This window comes from Abramis brama (genome assembly GCF_963993115.1).
Source record: "Abramis brama genome assembly, chromosome: 11".
In the NCBI taxonomy this organism is placed as follows: domain Eukaryota; kingdom Metazoa; phylum Chordata; class Actinopteri; order Cypriniformes; family Leuciscidae; genus Abramis; species Abramis brama.
Window position 1 is genome coordinate 10,275,716 of NC_139973.1, and position 26,038 is coordinate 10,301,753.

General features: G+C 36.0%; 3 protein-coding genes across 10 annotated transcripts in view; all 3 read right to left on the reverse strand.

Moving 5' to 3' along the window:
- Positions 1–511: 511 nt before the first annotated feature.
- On the reverse strand, positions 512–6,308 carry wdr82 (WD repeat domain 82). The gene is made up of 9 exons (XM_084129011.1): positions 5,914–6,308; positions 5,074–5,171; positions 4,415–4,481; positions 4,219–4,318; positions 4,025–4,141; positions 3,782–3,937; positions 3,636–3,705; positions 3,398–3,540; positions 512–1,168 (listed from the first exon to the last, which is right to left on the reverse strand). Exons 1-9 carry the CDS (start codon positions 6,072–6,074, stop codon positions 1,139–1,141), a joined length of 942 nt encoding a protein of 313 aa, XP_083985137.1. The 5' UTR covers positions 6,075–6,308; the 3' UTR covers positions 512–1,138.
- A 1,391-nt stretch (positions 6,309–7,699) lies between these two features.
- On the reverse strand, positions 7,700–12,777 carry cplane2 (ciliogenesis and planar polarity effector 2). Its single transcript, XM_084129145.1, has 5 exons — positions 12,574–12,777; positions 12,267–12,419; positions 9,113–9,237; positions 8,880–9,016; positions 7,700–8,220 (listed from the first exon to the last, which is right to left on the reverse strand). Exons 1-5 carry the CDS (start codon positions 12,677–12,679, stop codon positions 7,983–7,985), a joined length of 759 nt encoding a protein of 252 aa, XP_083985271.1. The 5' UTR covers positions 12,680–12,777; the 3' UTR covers positions 7,700–7,982.
- Positions 12,778–13,618: 841 nt separating this feature from the next.
- Positions 13,619–26,038, reverse strand: part of cadpsb (Ca2+-dependent activator protein for secretion b) — a 78,973-nt gene continuing 66,553 nt past the window's right edge. For 5 of the 8 annotated variants that reach the window (XM_084127988.1, XM_084127987.1, XM_084127986.1 and 2 more), the window contains 11 exons: positions 25,785–25,941; positions 25,501–25,642; positions 24,335–24,496; positions 22,147–22,302; positions 21,865–22,012; positions 21,330–21,404; positions 21,146–21,229; positions 20,955–20,987; positions 20,739–20,846; positions 16,086–16,190; positions 13,619–14,955 (listed from right to left, as the gene is read on the reverse strand). In XM_084127988.1, coding sequence (XP_083984114.1) covers positions 14,779–14,955; positions 16,086–16,190; positions 20,739–20,846; positions 20,955–20,987; positions 21,146–21,229; positions 21,330–21,404; positions 21,865–22,012; positions 22,147–22,302; positions 24,335–24,496; positions 25,501–25,642; positions 25,785–25,941 — 1,347 coding nt within the window. In that variant the 3' untranslated portion in view covers positions 13,619–14,778. The remainder of the gene's footprint in view (positions 14,956–16,085; positions 16,191–20,738; positions 20,847–20,954; positions 20,988–21,145; positions 21,230–21,329; positions 21,405–21,864; positions 22,013–22,146; positions 22,303–24,334; positions 24,497–25,500; positions 25,643–25,784; positions 25,942–26,038) is intronic. The other 3 variants (XM_084127991.1, XM_084127990.1, XM_084127989.1) reach the window with 1 other exon arrangement.

Below are 26,038 nucleotides of genomic sequence, written 5' to 3' on the forward strand. Positions count from 1 at the left end.
CACAGCTGGTTCTTCAGTAACTGCTTTGTACACACTTTTCAAAACTCTTTATTGGGGCAAACATTAGTCATATAAAATTTAAAAAAACACAGCTTATTTCACTCTTCGTGTATATTTTCAGTTTTAAAAACATTAAAAATTATATTATGGATTTCATAGTTTAAGACTGAAAGGCTGGAATTTGAAAAGTAACATGCAGAAAACAATAATAATGCAGTCATTTTAAACAGTTCGGAAGGGAGTTTTAATGTGGCTTTCTTAAAAGAAAAGAAAAAGTTGAAGCCTGTTAATAAAACTTAACCCTAAAGTGCCCATGTTGGTAATTCTGACAACTAAACTGAGAAAACTAATGAAATATACCAATTTGGATGCAAAATAACCTCTGGAAATATTGAACTGATTTAAAAAGAAAACACAGCTACAACTGCACAATCTTCATTTGAAGTATTGAATTAACTCACATTCTCCCCTTTCCCCCACAAAACTAAAGTAAACACAACTGTTTCCTCAATAAGTGCAAAGTAACTTTAATAAGATAAAATCAAACTTGAGAGAAGGATGATCAATGTATATTGGTTATCAGATTTCTGTTTATAAGCAATTCACAAGAATGCTGGTGTTATAAAAGAAAAGTATGTAAAATAAATCTGTAAAAGAATTGCAAAAAGCAATTTTCACTCAGACAGGTACAATCATCAAGCTATGATTATTAAATGTTGGAAAGGCTTCAAAACCATATCTTTGGACATTTGTATAAACACGTTTATTTTAAAAAATGTTTCATTGACATTTCTTCAGACTGCACAAGATACTAAATCTACATATGCAGAGTTCTGCTTTATTTTGATTAGCTAAGATCAGGTCTGCAAAAATGTTTTACATCACCTCTCACACAAGCCAATTTTATCGAGCATTTTGTTGCAACCTCAAACAAAAGAGAAATGTTAACAAATTACTTTACAATGTTTTACAAAAAATGTTTTAATACAGATATAAAATAAACAACAAGGAAATACAACTTGGCATCAAGGCCAATCTATTTACAGTCCAAAAGTCCTAGGGTGAGCAAACCCATGTGTGCCAAGAGAAGAGTGAATGCTGCCACCTGCTGGAAGAACACGACACTGACAGCTGCCCATCAGTCATCAATCGTGGGTAACCAGAACGCCTGTGGAAGTGAGAATTTAATGGACATATCAAGTTATTGTAAACTGGTGCACAGTGACTACTGCAGTATTTATAGTTTATAACCAGGCCACCAGGAGAATATGGCACAGAATTTTTTTTATATCTCATATATATATATATATATATATATATATATATATATATATATATATATATATTTTAGGGCTGACTTCTAATAGTCGAGGATTCGACGATTCGATTCGGAGAGGTCTGATTCGACTATGAACCTCATAGTCGAATACATGGGCGTCAGTTTGGTTTGAAATGTGCTGGGGACAGAGACGCATTCGCATTTTCAGAAGGGCTGGGTACAAAAAAATATTTTCCGCTTTCGCGCAGGTCATGTTTTGAAAGACGATGTCCTGTAGCTTACTAATGTAAATAAATAAAAATGTATTCAAAAATCTGCTTCACATTTTCAGCAGGGCTGCGGAGCGGCTGTGGGTTGACTCCACACGGTTCTCATGGGCTTTATATATAGGCTAAGTCCTAACGTGAAAAAAGCTTTACGTGGTTTAATGTACCTAAACAATGATTACCAAATTTTCCTCTCATATTGCTCCTCATAACCACTGAAAATGGTCAAAAAAATCGAACCCAGAGTCCAATTATTATGGACGTTATCTGATATTAAGCGTTTCTGCTTCACATTTTCAGCAGGGCAGCGGAGCGGCTGTGAGTTGACTCCACACGGTTCTCATGGGCGTGAAAAAGCTTTACGTGGTTTAATGTACCTAAACAACTATCACCAAATTTCTCTCTCATATTGCTCCTCATGTTTATGAAATGTTATGATATATGTGTGATATGTTTTGTTCATCTGGCTTTAAATGAATAAAAGGTATTTGTTACACACCATGTTTTTCTTTTAGTTTTTTTTAGCTCTTTTGTTTGAAATGGAAAAAATCTAGCTGCTATCCAAAAAAAAAAAAAAAAGAAAAAAAAAAGGTTCGACTATCAGTCGACTACGGCAAAATCTAACGAATCAGATTCGACTATGAAAATCCTTAGTCGAAAACAGCCCTAATATATATATATATATATATATATATATATATATATATATATATATATATATATATATATATACACACACACTCTAACCATTCTCAAAATATATTGTATTATAAGCATTTCTATTATATGTAATATGTAAACAGTACTCGATAAACTCAGTACTCCATACAAAAACAAATAGTAAACATGACAGACAACATGTAACATCTTAAAACATGTAACAGTGCTTCGCAAAAGGTCAAATCTTACATGATGCTGCATAACTGGATATAACGTGACTGTTCAAATGACATCTACTGTCAGAGAGTGAATGTGCATTTTCATTCACCTACTTTTTTATGAATTATATAGGCCTATTATAATAAATTTGTTTACACAAAAATGGTTGACATACACACAAGTACTGACCCCCTTTACTTAACATACACATAAATTGTAAGAATATGACTAATACTGATAAATAAATAGTATGCCTATGAGGTTAAGCTATTAAATAGCAGTTTTTGTTAATACAATGTTGGTATGAGCCACCCCAGTCATTTAAAAATATACAAAATAGCAACAACAAAAAAAGAACAAAAAAAAAAAAGAGTTATGGTTATGGAAACAACAGTTACCATGGTAAAAACACAGTACTAATAAGGACTGTTAATGAAACGTGGAAACTGCTCCTGATGAATAGAATGAACATCATACCTGCATGCAAATGCTTCTCAGCAAACACATGATGTACCAGTAACGTGATTTATTGGTATTTTACGCTTTATATATATTGAAGCGATATTCAGCGCACACCGCCGAATTTGCGTGTGCAATTAAAGTGCGTGCTACTAGCGCAGTATAACAGCTGACAGGACAGGAAAGTCTGTTTTTCTGAGGTGAGAGACTTTTTATTTCAGCGTACACTTACGTCACTGGTAACTCCTATTGTGCTGGGTTCTCTGAAGTAGTTGTGATTCGCCTCACAACGTAACATGCTCTAAACACACCTCTTAAGCACGCAGAATAATGTTAGTGGACTTTTTTGTAATCGCAGCTTTAAACTCATGCATAACTCCCTCCAAGTATATTAAACCTTTACAAATTTGCCTCAAAACCAGTGCAGAAAATATGGAAAAAGTGCACATATTCCATTTGCGCCGAGCTATAACTAATATATAAAATAAGTTTCTACCTTATGGTTAAGCCTTACCATGTTAGAGCAGGCACTGGCAAAGGTCATGAATTTGGGGTTAAACTGCAGACAGGTGACCGGACCAGTGTGCTTCCCATCAAGAAGTGCTACTTTCATCCCGCTCTCAGCGTTCCACACATGAATCTTCCCATCCTCTGATCCTGAAAATCCAAATGTTGAGGAGACAGGCATCACTCTCTGTAAACACATTTCTAGTCCTTTCTCAATCCGTTGAGGAGCGTTGGTGAAGACTTACCGATCATGACAAACTGAGAGTCTGGTGTGAAAGAAGCCTCTAGAATGACACCTTTACTGTTGTTATAGCCCTGCAGTAAGGAAGAGAGACACCCCATTAAACACAAACTTGGACAAAACTTATTCAAAAGGGAACTATTTTCTCACCCCAAACGAGTGGAGCACAACTCCTTTGAAAGCATCCAGCACTCTGAGCGTTCCTCCATTGGTGGAGACCAGAATGAGCTTTCCGTCATTGCTGAACTTGAGACCCGTCCACTCGCACGTTCGCTCATATTGTAGTTTAAATGTGGCGAATGGGCCCTGAGGTAGGAAACAAATGTATTAATTTTTACCATTTAAAGTCAGATATCATTACAGCTTCTTGGATGCAGTTTTATACAGTGCTACCTTATCAAAGGACCGTAGATCGTAAAGTTTGACCATCTCTGAGTTCACTCCCGCAGCAAAAATCAACCCCTCAGGATCAAAAGAACACACAGGTTTCCCTTGCAGGTGCATGAGGCCCTGTGAACACAACCAAGATTAGAATCAAAGACAGACCATCAAGAAAAACACCAACCCAAAATAAAAATACTGCTTACCTGACAGTTAGGTGAGCGAAGGTCCCACAGGCGAATAGTTTTATCAAGTGAGCCAGAAATGAATGTGTCATCAACAGGAGACATAGACAGCGCAACAACCCTGAAATAGCATAAAATATAATAAGCACTATAACTCAAAAGCCAATAAGCAAATAGAAAAAAGTATGAAACCAAGAATAGACAATTTAATTCTCACCTCTTATTGTGTCCAGGAAAGTAGCGAATGTACTTATTGTCATGTAGAGACAGGTATCGTATAGTGTCTGTAGAACCACATTGGTAGTGAGAAGAAAATATCACATTTCAAAGTAAAGCTACAAAAACAAGAATTATAAGAGAATATGTAAAATGTATGGTATATGCTGTCGGATGAATGGGCTCAACCCTGGGCAAGGCAGTAGTCTGTACAGTTAGCTCCTTAACAGGGTAGAATAACAGACCCTAAAAACTGTACAAACAACTACCTCAACCCAGAGCAGGCACAGGTAGACACAGCCTCACACAAACATCAGGAGAAAACCACTAATCCAACAAAAAAATTGACAAATTAATTTTTAGAGTTACAAATATGCCATTTAATCTCTCATTTAATATAAAGTCATAAAACTGCACGTAATTGAACAAAAAAAGTATGTATAAATAAAATGTGATAAAAAATAATCTATTTTTGGGTGAAATAAAGCATATCACGTTGGAGGACACTGCTGTCATATGTAAAAATAATAATAATAATAATAATTATACTAAACAACATACTTCTGCATAAACGTCTGGATAATTTATCCACATCGTAACAAACCAGAACGGCATAGGAAGTGAAAAACAACATCATACTGAAATTTTATAGAGTCCTACCATCAATCTTGTTAGAGCTGTAGACGACAGTGTTGGCGGCATGGGTGTATCTGATGAGATCCACACCATACTTCTTACTGTAAAGGGTCCGTTTGGGTCTGATTTAGAGAACAGAAGAGGAAATAAATGTTAATCTGGTGTCTTATTTAGATACATAAAATGTCTGTATATATACACGGAACATTTCACCTTAAAAACAATATATTTGACTACAGTCACAAGGCGGGTATTTATCTCAGAAGAAGGCGTGAATGCTAACGGTTAGCACGCGACCTCTATTGCACTGTACATTTGACTCGTTTACGCGAATCGGTTCTTTCGAAGAGATCCGGTTAAAGGATCAGTGATTCTTTTATGTCATTACGTGGTCATTGACGTCCGAACGTGACATTTACATTAAATAATTCAGATTAAGCCATACCAGTGTTCTTAACAACGATTTTTATTGCAAAATTAACTTGGAACTAAATTATAATTTGCATTTATAAACAATATTAAATGCATATGAAGAGAATTGGTTTTGGTATGTTGATAAAAATGGAGAGTCAGTGAACCGGTTCAACTGATTCATTGAAAAGATCCGACTCGAAAAAAAGAATCGTTCACGAATCGGACATCGCTAGTGTGCATAAACACATTCAAACCATTCGCTATGAACAGTAAACTTCATATATCTCCTTTATTACTACGGGAGTAGATGATCTTGATCTTTCACATATCTCACAGTAATGCGCCTGTAATCAATATAAGTGTTTTAAAACTGCAGTTAAGACCGAATTAGTACAACACCACAACTGTAACGTTAGTAAAATCACATTGAGTAATTTATAAGCGACTTACTTTCCCTCCTGGCAGTCGTATAAGACAATAGAGTCATCATCGCTACTCGATATTACTGTTTCGCCGTTTGAACTGAAGTCAAAACAGTTGATTTTGTCCGAATTTTCTCGGAACACCTTCGCAACCCTAAAACTCCGCAGCACATTGTCTGTGAGTTTCATTGTGGCCTTTCTGCCTGGCCAGGCGTTAGGGATCGTCTAGTTAAAAACAGCGAGTAGATCTGGATCTGGTTAAACAGCTGTGTGGGTTACGAGTGTGTCGTAATATTATTTTTAGATGAAAATAGTTTTCAGATGTGCATTTCTGTCACGTTAAAAAAGCCCGCCGACAAAATTCGTCAATGAACTGGATTACGGAAGACGAGATGAAGCTAGAGGTAGTAAGGCGGTTTACAAAATGGCCACCACACCTGCGAGCGTTTTAGAATAAAAGTCCCATATCGAGTTGAGTTGAATGTCGAAGCGAAGGGAAGATTTTTAAGTTAGTTAGGGGTCTGTCTGTTTATTCTACCCTTTTATATTAACTTTCCATCACGTACACGAAAAACGACAAGGGAACTTCTGGTTATTTAGTATTGATATGACAGCTGTAATGTAGATGTGGAATTTCACATCAGCTCTCTGTTAATTTAAATTTGTTGCTAGGTTGAGACTAATTTTTATTCAGTCATGATCAAATTATCTCACATTTGTAATCAATCAACATATCGTTTAGTTTTACCATTATACTTTTTTTTTGTTCCAGATTTCTAAGGTATTCTCTAAAAGACTATTTTAATGCAGTGCTGACCAGACAGAGGATATTATTATCATCCTACAAGATGAATCTCTTCTCTCTATTATATGATACATTCTGCACATAGACATCATACAAGCCTCACCCAAAACCAGGCTGTGGTATAAAAGTAGCATGGCATTGTTCTAAACAATTTCACTGAGAAATTGAGCATCAAAAGCTTACCGATTACAAAGCAGACAAAATATTAAGTGAACTAAAGAGCTGGATTAAGTGTCCTTTGTTTCCTTTCTAACCAAACAAATCTACAATGGCAAGTGGTGATTCAAAGGTAAGTTTTGTAATAATAATAATTGCTTTAAATATTGTGTTTGTAGACCTCTGCAAATAATTTATTCAAACTTCTAACACAATGAACATATTAATATGAAATATATAACTTATAACTAACCACGAATATCTGTTTTTCAAAGGGGGGAATTTGCACTGTTGGAGATATGTATATATTCACAGTGAATGTCAGTGAGTTTGCACCAGAAGAAGTTATTGTAACCGCCACCAATAATTCTATACAAGTATGTGCAGAAAAGGTAAGCAAAATAAACTAATGGCTCTATAGATAATTTAGTATTGGATAGGATTGAAATCTCTAGGCATGTTTTTTTTTTTTTTTTGCTCTTAAGTTCTTGTTTCTTTTCTTTTCCATTTTCCCTACCTGATGAATCAGTTGGCATCAGATGGCACAATTGTGGACGCTGTTTGTCAGAAGTGCCAATTCCCTGCTGATGTGGATCCAATGTCAGTCACATCTTCAATTGGGAAAGGTGGCTTGTTGAGTATTAAAGCCCAAAAACACACAGCAAAAGGCCCGGTAATCATGGATTCAATCAAAGAAGTGAAGACCTAATGCATGGGTGTATGTTTGAGCATTTTAGGAACTTGAATCTGCTTTCTCCTTTAAACTGTTTTACTTTAAATGTCATAATTTGGGTTAACAAACAAAAACATAATTTTTTTTTTACTTCAATATATATGATCTGAGGTCTATGAATATATGCATATAACAATTTATTTCTTGCAGCTGTCTAATAAACAACAAGCAGACTAATTTTGTGACTTTTTTTTATCACCATTTAAAAGACTATTTCTTGTCTCACAGATATTTGCACTTGTCAGTGGACTGAAATGGCTAATAAACTTGTAGGCATTTAGAAACCAAAAAATACTTCAAGTAATTGGGTATTCAGGGTATTTCCATAGCAGCATAGTCCATCCATGAGTTTTGCCTTATACTGACCAATACATGTGAAATTGATCTACAATACACATACAAGCTATACGATGATCTCTGAGCCTGTTTCTCTAAGAGCATCCTGTGGGGAGATGGAGACAGTTGAAGCAGCCATACAGTCCTGGTGCCATAGATTTTCTGCAAGAGCATTTAGGAGGGGCGCTACTTCACCAAGTCCTGCACTCACATCACCTCCCACTCGGAAGACCGGAAGACCCCACACCTCTTGAAAATGTGCTATGTCACTCTCTGTCACGTCTGTGTGCATAAATAAGTCAAATCTTCACTGTTAAGGGACAAAACATTGTCACATAAAAATATACCTTTAAGCTGTTCCAACAACATATCAATGTTAGTTTTAGTATAATTAAGATACAATAATAGATTTTATTAATATTTTAAATTAGTTTTTATTTTTATATTTTCCATTTTTAATTTAGTCCTGGTTTAGCAGACAGGGCTTAGATTAAGCCAGGATTAGGCCTTAGTTCAGTTTGGACACTGAAGTAGCTTTTATGAATGTGCCTTAGAAAAGAATATTACTGGTATGCATCTTTTAAGATATGACAGAGCAAGTTGCGTTTCAGATAAGACAGCTCAAACATGCATTTTAGTCTGGGACTACTAGGCTTAAGCCTTGACTGTGAAGCCAGGCATTAAAGTTTTAGTAATTTTGTTGTTTCTGGATGTGTTCGAAAGTGGAAAAGCTCAAAACATTTTAGACCCCGTTTACACCTGTATTTAGCGTCGCCCAGTTGAGATCAGATTGACCAAAACACAAATCTTATCATCTTATCAAATAACAACCAGATGTAAACAGGGCCTAAGCTTTGTCTGTAAAACCAGGCCCAAATTATATTTTAGTTAGTATTTTTATATAACTATAATGACCCTGCAACATATTCATTTGATTGTAAATAGATGCTAAAGCTAAGGATACTTGGTGCCAACCACCAATTTAACCACTCGATCTGAAGATTCTGTGATCCGTGAGATCTGATTTGAAAGATCATCAAAGGAGCCCCGATCAGTGAAGGAGAACAGGAAAAGGATGCCATCCACCTGTTCCTTACATGACTGAACAGAGAAGATTGACATAAACATCACAGCCTATATTCAAATGTGAAACAGAATTTGTAGCATTAAGGGAATGTAAGTGCTGGAGATGCTCACTGGTAACATGTGGTCAAATCTTCGCATGGCACTTTCCCCACAGTCCCAAAGCTCAAAGCGGAAAAACAGCACACGGCCACTGTCCTTTAGTCTTACAGGCCAGAAGACCACTGTTGTCTCTATGCCTAGAGGAATCAATGACAGGTCTGATGGTCTTTTATGGATGCATACTGACACCTATTGGTGTGGATGGAAAGCAGTATAACTCTCTATTACCAATGCCATTGTACTGTAGACATTCAAATACCATATAAGCAAGAATATTTGTCATCATCCATTATTAATTTAATTCACCACTAGAAGCATCTTATTACAGGGTGTGTCATGTGGCTGGTCATCTCAAGGCCACCATTAGTGAGCAATAGACATGTATACATAGATTACACATTCGACCACTACAGATACGTAGGTGCCCGTCATCTTGGAACGTCAATTACAGTAAGAATCAGTGATGCCAAAACATTGCAAAAACCATTTAAATTTCCACAGGTGAGAATGTGTTGGTTTGTGTTCTATTTATTAAACTACGTGTTTTTAAACTATGGTAACTTTTAGTGTCATGTTAGCTGACACTTTTGTCTTGCTGTATTGTGTTAGTTTAACAAAATTATCAGCTGAAGTCTATTGCAAATATAGATATTTATACATGTGTCTATGGTTCCAGACGCACAGTCAACTTCCTCTCGAGTGTTCACGGACCGGCTTTGACCATTCCAATATGGCGTACAGCTTACGTATAGTGACCCATAGAAAAGGTCGCTAATGAGGAATCTATGTATATGGGTAATTATTATTTAGAAAATATTTAACAAAATGTGCACAGGGTCTATAATTTTTGGCAATATTGTAAGTATTTAATAGTGTTACTTTCTTGTGAAAAAAACAGACTATAAAGTGTTCCTAAGTCATGTCATGTCAGCCATTTTCCACCTATAATAATTTAGGCTCCACCCATATGTGACATCATTTACCAGAAATTACATCATTCACATCTCTTTAATAGTGGTGTAGAAGATGGTAAGTAGTATCATACTTTTTATTCATATTTTTGAGGCTTATTATAGTTAGGGAGGGTACTGTCATGCTTAACAATGCAACCCCATCACAAAGTTAAGATGGAAAGCGAATTTATTTTATATTACATTGTACTTACTTCATTGCTGCCAAATATGGTCTACTCTCCTACACTACAGGAGGAGCAGTGGTCATTTTGAGCAAAAAAACTCAACCCCATCACATATCTGAAAACTCTTTGTTTCGGGGGTTGAAAACTTGTGACAGTGTTGAGTTTTTCCACTTCATTTATGAATAATTTGAGAAAAGAAAAAAATAATCATGGTTTCAGTAAAGATATACTTACCAAAATTACGACAACCGATAAATTTGTTATAAATTTAATATTTGATGTAATGTATCACCTTCAACACTGACAAGCATGTCAGAAATGGCACCCACATCAGCAGAAAAACAGTGTTGTGTATGCAGTATTTTGGACCAGACAGAAGGGCACAATATTACAGAGAGAGAGACACAATTAAAAATATAAAATTGAAGGCAATGGCCCTTCAAACCTGTTATAGTCTTCAACCTCATCACACTATTCTCAACCTTGTCACATTAATATTTTTGGGAAAAAATTAGGAAGGCGATTAAAATGTAAGGCATTTCTTGCTGATTACCACCTGACATGTTAAGGACTAACACAATAAAAATTTTTTTTTTACAAAAATAAAGAGACCACAGACACACAATTGGTCTATTTTTAACTTCAGTCCCATATAAATATGTACATTATCATAAATGTTACATTTTTAGTTATTAAATTGTTATGAGGGACACATGAGCAGTCGATAGATGTTAGAAAACCAATTCCATTTTGTCCATTGTGGAGTTGAGAATAAAAGGTGTCTAAATCTGAAAAAAATAAAAAATAAAAATAAAATAAAAAGGTCTTTATGCCAGAGGTGGGAAAATATTATTTGTTTGAGGTTTGATATGTGCCACTGCCTAATGATGTGGGGCATTCAGAAAATTAATTAATTATTTAAAAAAACCAAAAATGAAATATTGAAAGTTGAAATATTACCCCAGGAATGACCCATATACAGGTGCTGGTCATAAAAAAGTTGATTTATTTCAAGAATTCAACTTAACAGGTGAAACTAATATATTATATAGACTCATTACATGCAAAGTGAGATATTTCAAGCCTTTATTTGTTATAATTTTGATGATTATGGCTTACAGCTTATGAAACCCACAAAATCTAAATCCCAGAAAATTAGAATATTACATGAAATCACACAGTAATTACACAGTGATACCATGGTCATTGAACCAGGTTTTGGTTCTTTTGGCAGTGTGGGCAGGTGCAAATCCTGCTGGAAAATGAAGTCAGCATCTCTGCTGAAGGAAGCATGAAGTGCTCTGAAAATGTCCTGGTAGACGGCTGCGTTGAGTGGACAGCACAGTGGACCAACACCAGCCGATGACATGGCTCCCCAAACCAACACAGACTGTGGAAACTTCACACTGGACTTCAAGCATCTTGGATTGTGTGCCTCTCCATTCTTCCTCCAGACTCTGGGACCTTGGTTTCCAAATGAGATGCAAAATTTGCTCTCATCAGAAAAGAGGACTTTGGTCCACTGTGCTTTATTAAATCCAGAGTCAACGCAGCTGTCTACCAGGACATTTTCAGAGCACTTCATGCTTCCTTCATTTTCCAGCAGTATTTGCACCTGCCCACACTGCCAAAAGAACCAAAACCTGGTTCAATGACCATGGTATTACTGTGTAATTACTGTGTGATTTCATGTAATATTCTAATTTTCTGGGATTTTGATTTCGTGGGTTTCATAGCCCATAATCATCACAATTATAACAAATAAAGGCTTGAAATATCTCACTTTGCATGTAATGAGTCTATATAATATATTAGTTTCATCTGTTAAGTTGAATTTTTGAAATAAATCAACTTTTTGATGATATTCTAATTTTATGACCAGCACCTGTATGTGTGGGCGACCCGCCCCAAGTTCAAAAGAATCATTTTAAACGAATTTTTTTAAAGTAGCCTAACGTTACTATGAATTTATAGAGGAATTATTTTTTATTTTTTTACAAACTACTTTAAATGTGTTGGTTTGTTTACCTGTGGTCTCATAATGCATTTTGGGCAGTTCGAGGCCAGCGAGACGGGCAGCAAGAGAGCTCTTCCCGACTCCACTTTTTCCCGAGATAAGAACCTTGTAGCGAACGATGTCCACATTCATATGAGGAGGCATCATCGGCGCCTCCAAGAGCCCTTCACAATATATAAAAAACACATAATTTATGAGGAATTTAATACGTTGGCTATAATTAATTTAGTTGTTCTTTTCCTTTTCATTTAGATGTTCCACAATAAGAAACCTAAGGTAGTGACGCCTAACTTATGTATCCATGGTAATCATCCTTACCAAACTTTCGCCGTCTCTTCTTATGCAGTATTTTGCTGAAAAACTCTCTGCTGTCTGCACAGTGGTACCAGTCCGACACGATTATGGATCCAGGAGGGATAGACATTTTAATTTAGATAAATTATATAAATGAAGAGACTATTGTGCTTTATATTATCCTGGGCGAACGTGAAGCCAACTAGGTTAAACGCCAATATAAAATACGTCAAAATAAAAGTCCATTATCCAATGAGGAAAAAACAGACTGTAAAAAAATAAATAAAACCCCAGAAAAATTACATTTTAGTTTAACCTGATAACTGTCTCCCCCTTTTTGAACATATACGTGAAAATTGTACTTTAAATGGTTATTCATGAAATTGGAATACAGTGGTCTCTTTTTAAAGAAAAAGTGGGGAACAAAGAAAGTGTAAAAACGTTTAAGTTCACTGTAAAGCAAATGAGGCTACTGTACTAAACATGTTTTAATAGAATATATAGGCCTATTAAAAATATAATTTGGACTCTAAACTTACTATAAAATCAAAGCAATACCAAGTTGTTTTCCAAAGTTTGATGTAAGATGTAAAAAACAATTGAGGTTCGTATGAGATTTTCTTTAGACGCTATAGATTTTCACAGGGTTTTAAATGGGAATGAAAGCGAGGCAGTGAGGGGTAGACATAGGCTACAATTCTTCAGTGGGTTGTACTGTTATTAAATGTTTTGGATTGTTCTGCTGACGAAACACTGCAAAAAATATCTGTCCAAGAAATTTCAGTAGCCTATTAAAAACTCCAGACAACATGAGCAAGTGATTACATTTTACTGCGGATGCCATTAAAAACACGGCAAGTCTACATCTCACAGCCTCGCTTTCATGGAGCTGCTGAGAATAATAAGGTCTATACCAAAAATAGCCACTGGGTGACACCCACATTCCATTGATTTTTGTCACAAATTATCACTTTTATCACAGAATATTCACCAAACACGTAACCTTCTCAGAGCTTTCCAACGATATGTTTAAGGGCCACATCTGAAAACGAAGAAACAAAATCTACAGTTAAATTAGTACATCATGTTATCTTTATTGAGAGGCCACAGCTCTTGCATATTACAACTGTTGGCTTTGATAAGGCAAACGCAAGAATGAATCCACCAGCTAATTGACACAGAAAAACAAAACAAAAAAGCTTTTGGAGAAGGTGGATCCCACAGGCATGCAGCAATGGCTCAGAATGCAATGTACAGCATCGTATATACAAAAATAATAGTGAGACCCCAAAAAATGGCACATAGCAATTTCAACAGATCTACATAAAGAGAATGGCTTTAATTGGACATACAAACTTAAAAAAGAGAGATAGATAGAGAGGGAGATCCTCTGTAAAAGTGAAACTAAACCAAAAATATAGCCGTTTTTGTTGTCATTTCTGACATCTAATTAAAAGACGTCTCCATGAGATATCAAAATGGAGGTATGACAATATTGCATTTCTAGAATACCAATTCATTTTCATTTTAAGATGCCTGTGAGACAATGGCTAGTTGGATATTTGCAACATAGGGCCACAGAGCCTCGACACAATAAGGAAAAAAGTACAATGGAAGTGAGCAGACACAGAAGACATTTACAGTTAACAGTTTTGAACTTAAATACAGTGGTTCATTTTTAGTTTCGAAGCAGTTGGCATCCACTTTAAAAACAGACAAGACAAAGAAAAGGGTCCATACACTCATCTTCACAACAATGTACCATTAATGTATGTAAGAGTACGTCAAAGAAGCGCCATATATGTTATCGCATTGGACAGGGACACACCTAATAATCTCACTCGACATTATCAAACAAATGGTACTCCATATTGCTTAGGAACACATAGAAACAAATTCCTCAAATAAATGAGTTGGAAAAACTGGTGCTAGTTTGTTGTTCTTTATTATGATATGACACAGCTAAAATTGCCAATCATGGTCTTTGCAACATTCTTTTTACTCTTTAGTACAATTATTTGATTTTTATTGTTTTTTTTTATAGCTTCGTTGTGGGCAATTCGAGCTGATGGGGGGAAATCCTAGAGTGGCTAACTGGGTAATCAGAGTTGTTACATGCATCTTACATTATCAGGCTAAGTTTAAAGTGTTGGGGTAGGGTAGGGTTGGGTTGGATTGGATAGATGGGTCGGGTTCAGGGTGGTGGATGGCACCGGATGGCTCGATGCTCTAATCGTCGTCCTCGTCTTCCTCATCGCTGTCCTTCATCGAGATGCCCTGCATGCCCCCCTCCCTGACAGAGGCAGTGGCTTCCTCCAGGGTCAGCCGGTTCCGTACCGTATCGTACGACTTGCTGTTCAGTGTAGAGTCAAGAACGCCTTGCAGCCTAAAATCTCGGTATTTTTTCTATAAGAATGAGAGATATCAGCCGGCTTTGTACCTTCTTAAGCATTGTATTTTTGGTTTCAGTACATACTATCAGACTTATTTGCCCCCGAATGGTAAATAATATCCACATGTCAAACAAGACCAGAAAAAAATAGCAAGCCTAGGGATGCAAGATATTAAAATTCTAGAGTCTAGACAATACCAATAAATAGATGATATTAAAATTCTATATAATTTTTTTCTAAATTAATTCATTTATTAATTCATGAATTTAGGAAGCACAACATTATAATGTACAGTGTGAAAAATGGATTTGCATTGTTACTGAATTACTATTAAGCTTAACTTTAAGTCAGTGTTAGACGTCAGCAAAGGTAATCTAAAAACAGAGGAAATGAGCATGCATAATTTGATATTTAATATAGCGAATATTCAATAGACCTAAATTTAAAACTCAGCCAATAAACAATATGGTACAAATATTCTGTCTAAATTAATTTCAAATCAATCATTTTAAATGCTGCAAGTGAATTTAGGAAGCACAATACTTACACAATACAATACTTATACTACTGAGCTTAACTTTGAGTGTTAGATGACAGCAAAGGTAATTTAAAAATATGGTAAATGAGCATGCATAAATTAATATTTAATATAACAGCGAATTTCCAATAGAATTTAAAATGTAAAAAAAAAATGCTGCCAATAAATAATATGGTACCAATTTTGCACAATATTGCACATACTGTATATGCTACACAATTTTAAATCAATTATTTTAAAAACTGCAAGTAAATTGAGGAAGCACAATAATATAATGTACAGTATGAAAAAAATGGATGTTAATGTTGAGATTTGCCGTGTTGAGTTAAAGCTTAACTTTAGAGAGATGGCAGCAAAGGTAATCTAAATGTAAAAACAGGGGAAATGAGCATGCATAATTTAACATCTAATAAAATATAGCAAATATCCAGTAGACCTAAATTTAAAAGCCAATGAACGATATGGGACCAATATTGCGCATCCCTAAGCAAGACCCTAATCACAGATTGAAATGTAGAACTAGACGATGTGGTTTTACCTTGACTAGAATCATATCACTCCAGCTTCAGAGCATACACACGTCCATGTAAGTTAGAAAAAAATACCTTTACAACCCTGATGAGGATTTTGAGTTGATAGACATGAAGCTGTTGTTCCATGCGCTCAGTCAGCCAGGTCGCCAGCAGATTCATAGTGGCTGTATACCATTGCTGCAAAGCACAAAAACACAGCATTCTCCAGCAAAACACAGACAGACAAACAAACGCATGCAAAAGACCATCAGCATGTGTAAGACGTACAGTAACAGCCACACAGGCAGACATAAGTAATCTTACAAAACACGAACCGACGCACACCATTCATACACACACACACATCTGATACCAACATTTACAAGATCACACCCTCACTTAGAACCAAGGTTAGTCAGACAATTTGAAATTAATTTCAAGAGCCAGCAGTACGACCATCTGAAAAAATAAATTATGCATTAGGAAACTGCATAATTAATAATAAAACAAATACTTAAAGGAGAACTCCGGTCAATTTTAATATTGAGCTCATTTTTTTGTAAATTTGGAGTGCTGTCAGTACAGAGAACAACGACAAAAATCGGTGTTGCCTACACCGTGTTATCCTCTTTTTAAAATTTGCACCCTGTTGACTTCAATGGGGCAAGTTTTAAACCTGCTTTTAGCCTCTTAACATCCTTGATGTGTCATACAAGTGCTCAGCCATGTTAGATGATTCCTTCAGAGTGAACACGGGTGAATCTGATTGCAGTAGATGTGAAAGATATGAATTAAAATGATGTTATTTCAGCCAGCGCACATACCTGTATTTACATCCTGTTTTCGGTCGAAGTCCATAGTAATCGATTGTCGAGTTCACGCGCATAGATTTAGTTACCTATGATCACGCGCGTGAACTCGACAATCGACTACTTTGGACTTTGACCGAAAACAGGATGTAAATACAGGTATGTGCGCTGGCTGAATTAACATTACTTTTATTCATATCTTTCACATCTACTGCAGTCAGATTCACCCGTGTTCACTCTGAAGGAATCACTCAAATGGCTGGGCACTTGTAATGACACATCAAGGATGTTAAGAGGCTAAAAGCAGGTTTAAAAATTGCCCCATTGAAGTCAACAGGGTGCAAATTTTAAAGAGGATAACACAGTGTAGGCAACACCGATTTTTGTCGTTGTTCTCTGTATTGACAGCACTCCAAATGTACAAAAAAATGAGCTCAATGTTAAAATTGACCGGAGTTCTCCTTTAATCTTCCCTACATTTACAGCTTAGCCCATAACCTAAGGTTCAAACAACTTAAAAAAAAATCTGGTTATCTGACATATGATTTAAATAAGGCTTTTGTTTAAGCTTAAGTCTTTAGATTTTAAAAGCCAAACGAGAATGCCCCTCACCATTAACCATACTGTTATAAAATAGCACTCGTTAAAATTAAAAAGTTTAAAAATCACCCCAGAACCCAAAAGCAACTCCCCAAGATTAATGCAAAAACAAAATCAATGCAATCACAATCAGAATTCTCAGAAATAAACTAATAAAAAAAAAAGTGAGAATACGGAACTTGCAGGCAAAAGTGTTGTACTGTTATCTTAAACCATATTTATCTTTATGTAAATCTCTAAATCTGAGAACCATGCTTATTCAGAATGACCTAAATGCTTTGTAGTTCAAAGAGAACAGCACATGTGTGGTTCAATGAATGATGTAAACTATCATCTCGAAGAGGAACTGCTGTTTCCTACTGTATGTGGACAGATCAATCTGGGAGTTTTGAAGTGGGCTACTATCAGTTCTCAAGAGGTACAAACAGCCTTTCCTGTTTAACTGAAGGCTTGCCAATTCATGTTTAATTGTATACGTATCATACTAATGATTGCTTGATATGCTACTGTGGATTAAATCAGATTTCTTGTTGTATTAGGGTCATTCGATGGTTTGATCGGCGATTTCTGTTTTGGCCTGTCCTCTTCAAAGAGCTGACTGGTCGGAGCGTGCAGTGCATGCAGAGAGTGCAGGTGAGTGTACAGGGCTGAGAGCTGTGTGTGTTTGTGCATGAGGTGGGATTTTTAGGAGGTGGGTCATGCTAGAAGATGTACACAGGAAGATTATTTGATTAGAACTCATGCCACTCGACAGAATGTGATCAAACATCAGGACATTTAGAGATAAGTTCCACTTTGTCCTAGAAGGAATGCACAATGAGTCAGGATGCTATCTTAGGGTTAGGATAACGTGAGTACAAAGTGTTTAGAGAGGGAGAATGTAATGAAAATGATATAACAGACATACAGAAATGTAGTTGCATGCAACTAAAATCTGTAAAACAAGTTGCATAATACAAAAAAAAAATAAAAAAAAAAATGCCATGGTTCCCCATTCAGACCATGATACTGAGAGAGATATATTCAGCTTGTAAGATAGAGGGTTGTAGATCCCGTTGATGCTCTAGTCCCAAGATATGGGATTTTTTTATTTGTCTATTTTTCCCCAACAAGCCAGTATCATTCATGTCCATGCACTGAAAACTGAAAAAAAATTAGTGTAGGATTTACATCGAAACGTTTCACTCAGAAATTGCTAGTTTCACAAATAATTGAAGAGTTCAGATGCAAAAGCCTCTAAGTGCCATCTGAAATTTTCTTCTAGAATGATCATTTTTATCAAGCTCGTATATTTAAGTTCAGTAATTTCACTTAAATGGCAATGAAAATTACCTATTAATTGCCATCTAAGTGAAATTACTGAACTTAAATATACGAGCTTGATAAAAATGATCATTCTAGAAGAAAATTTCAGATCTGAACTCTTCAATTACAAAGAAACGGCAAGTAACACACTGAATTAAACGACATTTTGAAGTAGATAGACTTAAAATGTTATTTTCTTGTAAAACAATCTGTAAAATGTATTTTACAACTTCGAAAGATCTATTTTTACTATGTAGTAGAAATTATGTTTACATACGCTTTAAAATTTAACCCTTTGGGTGAGTGTTTTTTTTTTTTTTAAATCGAACCCTGAATGTAAGTTTGATAGTTGAATTAGCAATTAACAGTGACTAATCAATCCTGCTAATTGTTTTTGACGTACAGCCCTCAGCTGAATATGCCTTTTGACAACTGACCTCATAAGACCACACTGAACCTTACGAAGTTCCACAGTTTCAGTCTTTTTTGACGCAAATGTCCAAGCAAGAATTCAAACTGGAATGACTCAGGGAATCATTACCTTCAGAAACCTTCATGTTTCTATCTGCTATACTGTTCTTGCCTTTAAAACGTTCAGTATCAATTGTTACTACATGGCAGCTACCATTCTAGATTTTACTATTTTTGTAATTGCCTATGATTTCATGCCTCTATACCTTTCACTGATGATGACTAGTTTGGACAGAATTCTTAAGACGTTTTAACAGGGCCAGACTAAAAGTATAAAGCAAAAACATGCCAGATTCATTGTGGGTCTTTGAGGTTGGGTGTTAGCTGCATTATTGCAAACTTAGTGTGGAGAAAAAAAAATACAATGCACATAACAAGCACTGAATTTTAAATAAAAAGGCAGATCCAACAGGCATGCATAAGATGTGTGTCACAAATGCTTCAAACACAAGCAAGTAAAGCTGAAAAACGTTACGCAATACTCTTCCTAACAGTCAAACAGCCACGCACACACACATACACACTTTTTTCCACAATATTCTGATACACACATCTCATTACAGTATGGTATGACACACAACTAAATGTTCAGATGCACATTTATACTGGAAACAAAAACAGAAAACGAAATAATAATAATAATAATAATAAAAACGCTGACAAACCCCTCACACACACTCACTCACTTATCCAAAACAACCACTGGTCCACACATCTGTTACATTTCTTATTAAAATATATAAACACACATGTATGCCATTGTGTAACCAAGACACATGTTCACAAAATCACAAAGGATTATTTTTCTAAATCGAACAGTGCTCTCTTATACCCTTCGACAGTTGATATTTAAAATTAGGGCATTGATTTAGCTGCATATTAATATTTGCTGAGAAAACTTGCCAAATAAATAAATTAAAGCAGTTAGGAATTGTTTTTTTTTTTGGAGTTGCAAAAAAACATGAAACGATATTATAAGCTTGAATTGCTTTGGTTTGAAAATCCCTTATTACCATATGAGTAAAATTATCATTATATTACATATTTTTATTAATAAAAAAATTGTATAACCAAAAAATAAATGAATATGAATATGCAGTCTTATTTCTCTAAGCTGTTTTTGTGTCAGCAATGTTGCTAATATTTAAAAATAAATGTAAAAAATAGTGTGTAATGTCACATTTTTGGGTTTTAAATACATTTCACACTTTTGAGAGCACTGTCTTATAAATAATCCACTTGGTGACACTTTGCCTCTTAAACAAGAAACTGCTGTGAGCATAAAGTCCAACGAACGTTAGCTAAGACAACACCAGAGCACAAAGGTCCAATGCATTTTGGCTAATGAAACACCAGAGCACAGAGAGCTGGAACAGGAAGTCACAGCAATGAGACATTAGGGAGCTGACTGAAAGCTTCAGGTCATGATTGGCCTTATGTGTCTGGATGTAAGGTCTCCAGGCTCGGCACTCAAAATGTGACTTATCCCTCATATGCCCCATTGTTTTGCCACATTTTGGATGGGCCCTCCTTTGTTAGGCGGCTACGGCATCTTACTTACATCAAATAATCTCTCTATATACACCTCCTCATTGACCTTATCTCTCAGAATGTCCTGAGAGTGACGGACAAAGGTCACATAGCCATCAGCAACGTCCATCCCTGGTTTCTGTAGAAGGGGGACGTAAAGAGAAAAAGTTAGTTTTGCATAAAATGGATTTGAAAAAAAAGGAGAAATATCAATGAATGTACAGTATGTTGCATTTTTAATACTCACAGGGACATCCACATATTTTGATGCAGCTTTCACCTGAAATAAATAAAAAGTTCCTTTAAGGTACAATAAGATTTTTTTCCTCCTCTTAAATAAGTTAAACACCTAAAGACATTTTCATATTGAAATACAGAAATAGATAAACAACAATTACTTGTCCAAGAATTGTACTAGAATATAAAAGAGATTCTTACTGTGAAGGAGAGGAAGGAGGAGAAGAGGGTTCCCTCATCATACCTGGAGATCTTGGCAAGTACACTCTCCAGAATGACCACAAACTGTTCAGGTAGCACAAAACCAATAACTCATTGAAGACTTATCTAGACTCATCTAGACTTATAACAATCCAGTAATGTCAGCCATTTTCTCAAAACGTACCTTTGCCACCAAAAGAGAAATCATCTCTTTTACACTCTCTTCAATAAGCTCATCGATTTGAGAGTGGTACTGTTTCTAAAAGGTGAAGACAGGTTTAAATACTCAGACAAGCTTATATAGTGCATATATAAAGACAGCTGTAGCCAGTGTTCACTGCACATCTGTTTGTTTAAACTCAGATTTATCATAAAGATGCAGGTGCCTATATTCATGCCTGTATGTCACTAAATATTCTGGTTTACACACTAAAACATGCAGCCTTGCAAAATAAATACTAACTAATGAGGTTGACCGAACATGAAATTGTAATTAATGGAGACCAAAATATGTATAAAATATGATTTCACTCACAGTTTTTTTATATATATTATACAAAACTCTTTTGGAAAAGACACACTTCCAATTCTATGAAAGTATACTCATAAACAACTGCATAAAGTTTCTGGCATTCCTGAGGATGATGTGATATGTGAAAGTACCAACATAGATCAAGCTTTTGTCAATCACAACAAACAGAACAAGTTCTGCCAATTACCTCCTGGCCCATTTCCATGGCACACAGTTTTGCAGACTGGTCCTTGGCGTCCACCATCACATTGAACATGGTGCATAAGGACAGTGGGATGCGAAAGTCTGTGGAACGGCTGCTTTTGGTCAGCTTCGATTCAAACGCTCCCTTGGTGCTGTTGACCAGCAAAGTGTGTGAAATAGATGAGTCATCTTGCATTGAATGTCATTCATATTTAACAGACGTTTCAAATCTTCATGTGTACCATCAATCATTTTGAGTCTGTTTAGTTACGAGATACTATTTTACCGTTTAACGCTTGTCTCAATCATGTCACTAGACATGAGCTTCATACGGTTATCCAGGTGTTTGGCAAACTCTTCTTCCGGCCAATGTAGGTCCCTGATGAAGGTCTGTAGGGCATCCAACTTCCAGAACAAATCTTCTGATGTTCCCGAGCCATTACTGCCAGGTATAGTAAGATATTAGATGTCAAGAGTTCAAGATATTCAGGTATTAAGAAAGATGCAGAGTATCTAAGACTTAAAGATCGCTTTATTTTAGCCATACACTAACTGGCAGTCCTAAAGTATAACCCTCAGAAATGGAATGAGTACTTTATAGGGAATGCGTTTGCACAATCAGTGCATGGCAAAATAAAAGATTGGTGTGTTTACAAAACACATCAATAAACTTGCATTTTTGCGTGGCTATTAAACCTTGTAGGACTGACCTAAATTCATGCATAGTTTGCTCTGTCAACTTGCTCTAAAGGAGAGGGGTCTGGGAATGTCATGGTGAGAGAAGGCTTGCAAAGGTACAGTTGCAAACTAACAGACGTTAAGCAAGATGTTGCTAAGATGAAGCTAATGCTATTAATGACATGTTGGTTACCTAGTAGGAGAATCAATACTCCTTGGAGTTAATGTTAAAGACGTCTCAATATATATAATATAATTCTTAAAGAGTTCAACCCCAAAATGAAATTCCCTCATGTCATTCCAAATTCATATATTCCTTGGAACACAAAAGATGATATTTTGAAGAATATTTTTGTCTATATATTGAAAGTCAATGGGGTCCAAAACATTGAGTTTCATTGTATTACATTCTGTGCTCCAAAGAAGGGAAAAAAAAGTCAGGTTTGAAATGACATGGAGTGAGTAAATGATTTTTCACTTTTGGGCGAACTATACATTTAAGCCAAATAATTAAAGTAGGTAAAGACTCTCTCTCTCACCACCCATGCCCACCAAGACTATAGGAGGTCCCAAGATCAAAACACACCATGCAGTCGACTCTGAGGACGCTGCCATCCTGAGTAGACAGATGTGTCGTAAGGGCCAGGTTAGAGTAAAAACATAAGAGTGAATCATGCTGCTATCTTGGAATTGGTTAGGTTCAAGAAATGTAGAGTATGAACTGAGCTTGAAATTTTAATGTCCTTATTAAAATGGGTATGATTCAGTGATCAACTGTAAATGTGATGGCGTTCTAGTGTATTTGTTGAAAAAGAAGCCCACTCTGATGTTTAAACTCTTTGGGTGTTAGTTTCTACTGCCTTGGATGCCAGCTACACTGAAGTAACCTCTACTTCAGAGCATCAACTACCAACGCAGTGACAGAGCTACGACCAGGCAGGGAGTTCTACCAACCCACACCCACTGGTACCTTCCACACAAAAAAACCCCAATGTCTCTTACTGTTTTAGAACACCTCTCTGCCTTGCTATTCTCAAGGAAAAAATTTTCTTATCATTGACATGATTCTACCAGTATTTCTGAATAAAGAATCAACGAAGCCTAATGTCCCACTTTTAGAAATCACTTGCTAAAGAGAATAAAATAGTAGCTAAGTATTGACTACAATGGCATTGGTCAGAAATAGGGAATGAAAAATCTAAGAACTTTTTTCAAATAACTGAATACTGAGAGGAGAAATGAGAGGGATGACTACACTTAAAGACCCCATGATATCAAAAAGGGCTTTATTCCATTATGAGTTGTTTACTTATGATTTTAGTCGAAAATTAATGGTTGTCAGTCAGTGTGTCTTGGCTTTAAAGCCATCTATACTACTTGATATATTGTATGGATTATATAGAACTGCATTTGAATAAAAAACTATTGGCTTGACTGTAGGTTTGGGTTGCAATCCAGATCTCACCACCACAGTTTAACCTCAATGGCATGCACATTGAGGAAAATGAAGAGCTTTTCAGTTCTCATTTCAAATAACAAAATCACATGAGCCTGTCTGGAACCCTTTGCAGGCTACTTGACATGAGAATGATTCTAGAGGCAAGTCATCTTGACTTGTAGTTATCTTGTATATAGCCATAATCCGAATGTCATTTAACCATTGATAAATGTAGCAAATATCTTGCAATGCAATAATGCTTAACTGCAGATAAGTTAACTAAAGCCACTCAAAATATTTTCATGCCAAGAAGACTTTTGAATGCATCAGATCTCAGGTAAATGCATTGAATACACACTCAGAGTCATAAATAGCAGCCATCCAGGACGGAGTGGAAAAGCTAGGCATTTGTGGAAGGTTAACAGATAGTCCTGCTACTGGCACGGGAAGATTTGGTACTTTGGGAATTTGAAGGTTCACATTTGGTAGATTCACATTGGGCAGATTACTTGTTAAACTCCTGCAGAAACAGACAAAAAAAAGAAACAAAAAAATCCATAACAGTGGCAGTGTGGAATGCTGCAAATAATGCAATGTAAGACATACAATACAAAAAAATAGAAACTGAGAAATGGAAAAGACCATCTTTACACATAAAGAGCAGACACATAAAACTGATCATTAAATGTAAGGAGAGAATCTACAGCACATTTAAACAGAAGACCTGAGTAGAAAAAAACTTGTGGTCAATAATATAGACAAAACAGCACACTTGTATAAAAAGGAAGTAAAAGCAGAATTTTTCCACAGCAAGAACAAACAGCAGCTTGAAAGATTAGAGGACGGTGATCGGGTTTTACACATAAAAACAGACAGCAAACAAATGAAGAAAACCATACTGACATATTTCTCAAGGGGCATCAGCTTAATTGACAGAAGAGTATTGTGTTAGGCTGGGAATATTTGAGTAGGCTGTATCTTTTCTAAAGATAGCAGGTCATCTAAACATTGTTATCTGTTCGTTAGGATCTGGTTCAAAATTATTAAAATGAACATGCAAACCAAAATCAAGCATGACAGAACAATTGATTAGGAGATAAAAAGCATTTTGTTTAAAGCGCACAATATGAGGGTTAGTTCACAAAAAAAAAAGATGGAAACCGGCAAGACACTGACTGAAGACTGATAGATTGTGGACTTGGTGAACTTCCTCTGATGTTTGGCAGCTTTCTCATGTAAGGCATGGTTAAGGTCACTCTACTTAGAAAATTGAAATTATAATGGTTCCAATGGCGTAAACAAACTGGTTTTAGATTTTACCTGAGAAAATCTAACTGGATACTAAAGGGTTTCATTCAATTAACTGCATAGATTTTTCAGAGAACAATATCCGTCAAAGGATGAGGATATGCCTGCACCTGCTATCTCATGTATATTTGATTTTTAATTTTTTTTGGTGATGGTTTTGTCCTAAAAGGCCCTGGCTCCCAGTCACCGCACATTGTTGAGAAAGTGGTGTCTTACTTTACAGGCTCCCATGACTCCCGCTCAAAACCCCTGTGAATGGACTGAGCGATGGAGGACTCCATAAGATCCACATATCGCACCACAAGAGGGGCGTACAGGTCCTGCAGATGTTTGTGAAACTTTCCATTACACAGGTGATCTGTAAAAACAGGAAGAAATACCAGGTTATGACAATTTTGAGAGCAACATACCTAACTTTTACATTATAATAGCTATTTTATCCAGAGTTATAACACTTTTACTTTCAGAACTCTTAACCAAGTGATGGAAGAAGTGCTTACAGTCAGTACGGAGGAAGTCATTTAGAAGTTGAAAGAGCGGGAAACTGTCCCAGCTCTCAGGAGACTGGATCTCAAGAGCCGCATCCATTTCAACAGCGTAGAGCGACAGGAAGTTCTCAGCGTGCTCCACCATCAGGTCTGACCACCATGCAAATGCCTTGATAGTCCAGTAAAGGAAGAAAGAATGGAGAAAGAAGCAGAAAGTTAGAAATCGCAAGTGTATAACGTAATCTCAGGCAAGAAAAAGATTGTAA